This window comes from Meleagris gallopavo, chromosome 26, assembly GCF_905368555.1.
Source record: "Meleagris gallopavo chromosome 26, MGAL_WU_HG_1.1, whole genome shotgun sequence".
Classification (NCBI taxonomy): Eukaryota; Metazoa; Chordata; class Aves; order Galliformes; family Phasianidae; genus Meleagris; species Meleagris gallopavo.
The window spans coordinates 5,528,755-5,537,190 of record NC_139429.1 but is presented as its reverse complement, the minus strand read 5'-3'; the positions used below and the strand labels follow the sequence as shown (position 1 = coordinate 5,537,190).

General features: G+C 48.9%; 1 protein-coding gene across 2 annotated transcripts; it reads right to left on the bottom strand.

Annotated features, from left to right (window-relative positions):
• Window positions 1-2,895: 2,895 nt before the first annotated feature.
• Window positions 2,896-7,825, bottom strand: IFT46 (intraflagellar transport 46). Of its 2 annotated transcripts, none has more exons than XM_085209265.1 (10): window positions 7,452-7,825; window positions 7,237-7,370; window positions 6,702-6,776; window positions 6,498-6,591; window positions 5,921-6,049; window positions 5,388-5,509; window positions 4,740-4,806; window positions 4,419-4,479; window positions 3,756-3,841; window positions 2,896-3,320 (listed from the first exon to the last, which is right to left on the bottom strand). In XM_085209265.1, the coding sequence occupies exons 1-10, from the start codon at window positions 7,719-7,721 to the stop codon at window positions 3,225-3,227; spliced, it is 1,134 nt and encodes a 377-aa protein (XP_085065391.1). In that variant the 5' UTR covers window positions 7,722-7,825; the 3' UTR covers window positions 2,896-3,224. The 2 variants fall into 2 exon arrangements, with proteins under 2 accessions (XP_085065391.1, XP_085065392.1); XM_085209266.1 differs by having other exon boundaries at window positions 5,388-5,506.
• Between the last annotated feature and the right edge of the window lie 611 nt (window positions 7,826-8,436).

Here is an 8,436-nt window from a genome sequence, read left to right as displayed (position 1 = left end):
AATCCTTAGGTTCCTGTAGGTGTTGTTTGGAGCTTAAGGACACATAATGGGCCATTGCTCCAGTCCCTTAGTGGACTGTAACCAGTTTGCCCCAGGGAAGTGATCTGTAAAAGGATATTTCAGGGGTTAGAAGATTATTTATCTCTCTAACATTGAGACAGCCACAAAAAGTAACAATTATTCTTAACTAAGGACATATTCTGCTCCGCCTCAGTAAGTATTTCCCTTCTGTCTCACCCAGTTTGCCTTGTAGGTTGTGTGAGCCTAGGACAAGCTGGAGCTAGGATCTGCTCCTGCCTTCCTTACTGACAAGAAGCAGTATGTTCTTGTGTGAACATCAGTGCCCTCATCAGAGGGATGAAGCATCACTAGAGAACTGATCAACGCTTGTATAGGTGGGAAAATTTGGCTGACTGCAAACAGGAAGTTGCTGCAATGAATCATTGCGTTTATTGGGTTGTAAATCATACTGGAGATTTCTCATCTTCCTATTCTCTTCCGTACTCCGATCCGTGTATTGGACAGTTTTCATGCTTATTTATAACATGCTATTGCATCCACAGTGAAGACAGGAATTAGCTTGGTTTTATGACACAGAAAGGACCAAAACATATTCCTGTAGCCGGGAAAAGAGAAGCAGTTTTGCATAACGAGCAACAGAAACCTTGGAATGTGGACCCTGCAAGAAACTGTCTCCAAGGCTTTGAATTTAACTGGGAATCTTGTGGTTCTTTTGCTTCCAAATTCAACAGGTACCTGATATTTTATGCAAACACTTCAGCATTGCAAATTCATATACCTCTTATGAGTATTATTCTACAAACATTACTAAAATCAGCCCAAACTGGAGACCAGCTGTCCATTCACAGCCGCACTGCTGTCCTGTCTCACTCGTGATTTTGAATTTGGACTCACTGAGAATGCCACTGGTCATGTTCTCCTGCAAACACCATGGCAAGGCAAGTTTCAGCATGCACAGCAAGCAGAGAAATTGTAAATAAGGCTTTCTAGGATCTGTCAGTACTTCTTCAGTTGGTACCTCTTGATTCTCACGGCTGCAGGCAGAACTGTTCAGCTTACAGCCCAGTAAAACCTGCGTTGGAAAAAATATTTTCTAGCTGGGGCATATTTGGTTTTCATCATCTTCCATAGTTGGAGTGATGGATGTAACCTATTCTGTACCGTTCAGTTAAGAAAGGGGGAAATGTCTAGCAGTGAGGTAGCATGGAATGAGGAGGAGGACGTAAGTATGAGCAGTGGCCACGTGGGGAAGGAGATGAGGTCAAAACACAGCTTTGGTTGGCCGTACTTAGAGCAGCCCTGCTCTTTAGGAAGGACTGGTTTGCACTTCTTGTCTTGCTTCCCCTCCTCATGACAAAAAATAGCATGCTGGATCTTTGCCATGGGGATTTTTTCCCTTTCTAAATGTACGTATGTCATGTTCTTAGATAAATGGCCATCGCCATTGGGAAGTTCCAAGTGAATAACTGTACTTAAATTGATTGATTTACGATGGGCAGCTCTGCCAACTTCTTTCCATGTAAACTTTCAGGTTATGCTGCCAGTGGGTGCAGCTCCTTTTATACCTTTGGATGCAGGATGAATGCTCTGTAGCTTCCTTCATCCCTTGTTGCTACATGTCTCATTAGTGCACACACCCACTTTAACAGCATTTGCTGGGTTAGGTTTTTGTCTGTCTTTCCCTTTCGATGCTGCTGTTTTGCCAACTGTTAACTTGCCTGAGAAATCCTTTGTTGCAAAGATTTCCTCTATTAATACTATTTTAAATATGTAGGAATCAAGAGATGGTGGGATAAATTTGCACTGCTGTAGAAAGCAAGCATGGCTCTTTTTCCTGTATGTGCTTTCACGTGCTTGATTAGAATGTAAATAAAACACAGCCTTCGTCTATAAGTCTCTTTAAAAGTGAACAGTTTACTTTGTAGGTAGGCCTTGAGCTTAACAAATGCCCAGTGATTTAAAAAGTACTCATATTCAGAACCAGTGCAGAACGTGTGCAGGGTTTCTTCTGTTGAGTATCTCTCATGGGAACTGTGCTCTGGTGCAGAGGTGCTCTTAGTGAAAAACTGAAGTCATGCTGCACTTCAGATGTCGTTCTTGTAAAAGCTTCATCCACGCAGGCGCTGAAACGGCCTTTATGACGTTGCTACCCAGTCTGTCTCACATTTTCAGAGTAAACAGGAATACCTAATTTGCTGTGCCGAGACAAGCCACTGGGTAATTGCATCTCGGATCTCTGCTGACGATGGCTGGCATACGATGCTTCAGAAAGAAACAAACTTATAATGAAAGAGGTCGGTGCCGTGCAAGTGAACCCGAACAGCCCTTAGTCATGGTGATGACGACGAAGCATGAACTCACCTCACCTCTTGCTGCAGGACAGAACTGTGTTGCAAAACAAAATGAATTTGTCTTTGCAATAGCAGTCATTCGGATCTCCCTGAAATCCTTGCTCTAGTAACTGATGTCCTGCTCTTGTAAGGCTCTGAAATCTTTAGATGAAAGATGGGTGTGTTTTCACTTAGTGATTATTTTCTTTTGATAACCATTCCTGCTCTTTTCTGCCTTTAGGTGGCAGAAATAGAACATAAGAAATAGGCAAGGTCTATTTTCATCTATTGTGAATTCTAAACGCTTTCCATCTTTCCTTAGAGATGCTGTTTATTGTGGTCCCCTCTATGTTTTCCCTAAGCACAGATGAGCACTCTAACTGGCTTTCACCAACTCTTTCTGTACAAGGGATGGAAAGCAGTGATGCTGTTTGCAGCAGCAAAGGGTGTAGAGAATAGAAAAAGGGGCTCTGTAACAAAGGGCAGAGGAGACCTAAAACCCCCAGAGCACATCAGACCTTGGAACACGCTGGGCAGATGAGAGTTTTGTGTCAGAGCATGGAATTTATTCCTACATGCTGTAGCATACACTCTGTGAGCTTCTGCTCTGCAGCATCTGTGCCACATGGAGTCTGTCATTTGGAAAAGTGAGTTTAATGCTTTATTCCCTGGGGATGAGTCAAAATGTAGCTATTAGGCAGCGTCTGCTATAAATGTGAAAAGTACAACTCTGCTTACAAATGGAGAATAACTCATCAGTATCTATCTAAGGGAGGCTTTTGAAATGCTGTGTTGCTTCACAGGTTGCTTTGGTCGAATATCTATGTCCAGCAGCAGACGTCGATCTGAGAGATGAGGTTTTAAAGTGAAGCTTCAAGTAAAGCTTAATACTTCTGCTTCTGCTGACTGTGGAAGTGTGTTGGATGGAGGGCTCCTGGCCTTCTTCCCTTCTGCCAGAGGCTTGAAATGCTGCAGGAGAAAGAATGCATTAGTGCAAAGATCAGACCCATTGATTAGAGTACATGTGTACCTGTAAATCCAAGCCACTTCAGCACCATATGAGCTGTGTGCTTAGCAGCAAAACTCCCTTTGTCCATGTTCTGTCTGTGCTCAGCACAGTCACCATGACTTTAGTGGGAAAAAGCATCTGGACTCATGCTGGTTTGCTAAACAATGCCAGGCTTACAGTAAGTCAGAGGCTCCTTGTGTAATATTGCAACATCAATCCTGGGCTTTCAAGATACTAGGGAAATTAGAACCTTAGAAAATGTTCTGTGGACACTTTTTATGATACTTTACTGTTTACTAGCTCTTCACAAACACAGAGAGTACAGCAAGCCAAATTTAAGGACAGAATGTCCTTTGTAATGCTTCCAGCTGAGTGACCTGTCTGGGGTTGCTTACCTGGGAGTTCTTGAACTCTGAGTAGAGTGAGAAAAGGACGTGCAGAGGCTGGATCCAACTCTTGTACACAGGGATGTCCAGAATGGCTACAAAAAAAACCAAAACAACAGAAGTGTACAGGACTGCTCTGCTCTGCATGGAGTGTTGTAGGTCAGCCCTGAACTTCTCACTGCCTCCAATTACTTGGCCCTTTGCTCATAATGACTGCATGCGTCTTTGCCACAAGAGTCCACTTCCTACTGAAGACAACAGAAAATGGTCTTGACTACTTAGGCCTGAATCTGCATCTGAAAGTCTCCTTTTTAGTAACAGTGACAGGCCAGCAGTACACTTGTGTCTTCAGCAGTGAATGGTATGCAAGACTAGAGCTGGACTGTCCTGAATATCCAAAAGGACCAAGTGTACCTACGAGGACTGAGTTTTTTGTTTTTTCCTACCTAAGCTCTTAAAAAGTTGACTGCTCACTATCATCAGCCTGCTGAGCAGAGCAGACAGAACCCAAGCCCATGAAGATGAATAGCAAGAAGCTAACAGTCAAAATTCTTTGGACCAGCCTGAGAAACCTCAGTGTCTCTCAAAGCTGAACATTTCCTTTCGTTGTTGGTTTCCGTGCTAGGGACAATCAGATAATCTGAGGGTAAGAGAGAGATCTTCCCTGCTTACCACATATCATGTCAACGTATTCAGCCAGGTCACAATTCATTTCTGCAGTTGGGAGGCCCACCTGGAAAAGAAGGAGTTGTCAGTTTTCCTCTTGTATAGCAAAGGCCTGAGAGCATGCACTAATCTTGAGCTGAGAACAGGGGCTACCTGGGCAGCAGCCAGGCATTCAGACTTTAGGCTGCTCCCATTGTCTGGTCAGAAGGAAATGATAAGTGAAGAACAAATCTGAACTGAGCAAAGAGGAAGAGAAATCCAGATTTCAAGTGGGATCATTTTTAATGCTGTGCCCTGAACTAACTGCCTGACACTTGGATGCCATACCTTTCCCAAGAGCTCCTCAAATTCCGGTGACCACTCCTGCATGAGGGTTTCTATGTCAGGCATGGGCCTGTAAAGGAAGAAAGAAAAAGAGAAACTTTAGGATCACAGGCAAGAAGCTGAAATGGCTCCCTACTGCAACTGCTGTGAATGAGACAGACCATTTTAACCACTGAGAGAGATCTGTATGTCTGCAAAGTATCATTTTATTCATTAAAGCAGAACTAAGTTTTAAATCTGTGCTTAGCACTATGCCTAAAGAAACGTTCTAGAACCATCACTTCCTTTGGAGTGAGGCTGAGCTGCTGTGAATTGGAAGTCTGGGCAGAAGGGTGTGCCACAACTGCTGAGACTCAATCCAGGACGTGGTAAAGAATAAGTCTTGACTCCTCTGATTTGTCCAGATTTTCTTTTTGAAGAGTATTGATTGCAAGAAGTTGGATGTTGCATATGGGAACTGTTAGAATTGTTTTGGGGCATGAAGAGAAAGAGAAGTGCAAAGAGAGAAACAGCATCCTGCACACATACACGGTACAACTACCCTGAAACTCAGCACATCTTCTCCCTCTCAGAGACATTTTGATCATTCTGCTCAGTGCTCCTGGACTTTGCCACCCCCTGACCTGATGTTCTGCTGACATAATGGCTCACCGGCTGTAGTGGACAGTGGCAGGAGGTTTGCAGCGGTGTAGTTCACTGATACTTTCAATCCAGTTGTCAATGACTTTGGGGTTCTTCTCTGCATTCTCCACACTTTTCACTTTTATCTGCTGCTAGAAACAAAAATATAAACCTAGAAGCACTTTTGTGGTGGTTTTTTTTTTTTTAATACCCTGTGTTCACTCCTGATGAACCATGTGGTTTCTCTTTTGTAGTTGTATTTATTTCAGGAGATTTCTTCAGACAGAACAGCAAGTGGGAAACAAAACCAGGTAGGGAGAATAATAAAAAAAAAAAAGCTTAACCAAAAGGAAATCAAAAGATCTTAAGTCTGTTCTGAAACTTTCCTGAGGCAGGGCTTAGATACACTTCAGTTTAAAGCTATAGGTCAAAAAGGGTTATTGTTCTGCTTTTAAAGCCAAGTTATCAGTTGTGTTGTGTTGCTATAGTCCCACAAAGAGTAAAGTGCAATGTCTTCATTCTAGCCAGAGTGCAGTAAATGCCTCTCTCTCTCCATGACTCACTGTAATGTTGTGCTGTTTGGAATTCTCCGTTAGCCAAAGAGAGAGTACTGTGGGATCTGACTGCTTCGTTGATGGCTCATCTAAGACCAGCAGACCGAGGTTATCAGGCTTGCCATCTGGGCGTGGGACCTGCAGGTAAAACACAGAAGGAATCCTCAATGGGAGTAGCAGGGGATGCTGGAACTATTCCGTACAGTGCCTCCCTTTTAGAAATTCAGACTCAATTCAGAAGGAATTTGTAAGCATGCTGCTTTGAAAGAGCAGAAAATATGAGTTGTTAGCACAGTAGTACCTGAAACGCATAAGGTGTTGGACAAAGAAATAGGCAACCCTTGCACCAAATTATGTATGTGCTATGTGGGATGTTACCAAAGTGACCAGACAGGTCACAGCATTGCTACGTGTGATCTCCTAGGTGTCTACAACAGGATCTTCTACAACACAGGGCACCTCACTGCCACCTGGACATTGCGGCTGAAGTCTTGGTTGTACAGCCTGCCTGCCAGGCTCGTACCAAAGCCATCTGCTGTTTCAGCCTGTGTGGCAGTAGGTATGGGGATATCCGAAAATACTGTACCTTTAGGAAGGCATCAATGTCTCCAACAGCAGGAATGAAGTCTGGAATAAAAGGCTGCAGTTTGTGCTCAATCTCTATTGTTTTCGGAGTGTACCTGGAGTGAGAAAAACAATGTTATTACACAGTGGGCGACTGACATTTCCTGCCAGACTTACCCTTGAGACACAGGAGAGCCTAAGGCAGGCAAAAACACCTTCAACTCACCTCCTTATGTATTCAAACAGTTCTTTAATTTCAGCAGATACTGGCAGGTAGTCATAATCTGCTAGGTTGTAGTCACTGAAGAGAGGAAGAGAAAAATTCATGCAGACATTATACAGCTTCAAGCTGCACCAGGGAAGATTTAGGCTGGTCATTAGAAAATACTACTTCTCTATAAGAGTGGTCAGGCACTGGAATGGGCTGCCCAGGGAGGTGGTGGAGTCTCCAACCCCGGAGGCGTTCAAGGAATGTTTAGATTTTGTGTTGAGGGACATGGTTTAGTGAGAACTATTGGTGATGGGTGGATGGTTGGGCTGGATGATCTTGTAGGTTTTTTCCAACCTTGGTGTTTCTGCGATTCTGTGATTACTTCGTATTAGTTTTTGCTCAAGAACAAAGGCACGAACACCGATCCAGCTGTGCCCCAAAGCCGCGAGGGAAGCAGAAGCAGGACGGCTCTCTGAAAGAGGCTTCCCTGCGCGCACAATGACGCTGAGCCCTTTTTAGCCACGGGCTCCCGGCTCCCCCCGCTGCTCACCCCTCCAGCGGAGCCCCGCGTTCCTCCGAATCGTCCTCTGAGTCGCTCTCGGAGGAATCCTCATCATCGTCGTCATCGTCGTCGTCATCGTCGTCCTCGCTGGCGGCGGAGGGTCCCGGCCGGGTCGCCGTTTCCTTCACGGCCGGAGGGACGCGGTCTCACCGTGCCGCCCCGCCCCGCCCCGCCCGCCCCTCGCGGCCCGGTTCCCCCCTCACCCCGTTACCGCCGCCCTCCCCGCCGTCGCTCCGCTCTCCCGCGCCGCCGGGCCGCGCTCCCGGGCCGCCGCCTCCCGACCAGGGCGGCCCCGGCCGGCGGGAGCCCCGCGGGCGGTTCGCGCTCCCCGCCGCCTCCTCGGTCTCCGGCAGCTCCAGGCTCTCGTCGTACGGCTGGTTCTCCACCGGGCGAGGCCGGGCGGAGGGACGCGGGGAGGCGACGGAGCGGCCCGGCCCGTCCCCGCTCCCCTCGGACGGCAGCCGCTCCGCCATGACGCCGACCTCCGTCGCCGTGGCGACCCTCTCTCGCTCGCCTCTGCCCGGCTAGAGCGGCACCCGGGGCCCGGCCTTGCGGACGCGGGGCGGTATCGTCCCCTGCCGGTCGGAGCGGGTACTGCCGGGGGCTGCCCGCGGGGCCGCGCTCCGGGTCCTCCCGCCCCGCCCCGCCGCGCGCGCCGTGCGCGGCGCCGCTTCCGGCTGGGGACGTGGCTCGGCGCCGCCATCTTGTGGGGCTGCCCGAGGGGACGCGGAGCGCCGAGGGAGCGAGCGCCGAGCCGAGCGCCGCCGCCATGGTAAGGGCGGGCCCGCCGCCGACCGTTCGCCCGTGAGGCCGCTGCCCGCGGTGCTCGGGGGCCGCTGCCGGCCGCCCCGGGATCCTGGAAGCGCGCGGGGCCCGGCCGGGTCTCCCATCGCTCGGCTTCTCCGCTGCGGTTCCCCGGCCTCGACCCGGCGGCCGCCCGCCCGCCCCGCAGAGCCGCATCTCCGGGCCGCGGGTGCACGGCGGAGCCGCGGGGCTCTCGGACCTCGCCGCAGCTCTGCGAAAGGCCCGGGCCGCCCCGAGCCATGCAGCCAGTAGGGCAGGGCTGTGCTCCGGCCTCACACGGCGACGGCGGGTTGGTGGGCACGGCCTGCGGTGCGCTGGGTGATGGCGATGCGAAGGCTGTCATCTTTAGCCAGGCCTCGTCCCTTCACGCCTGAACCGGCAGCT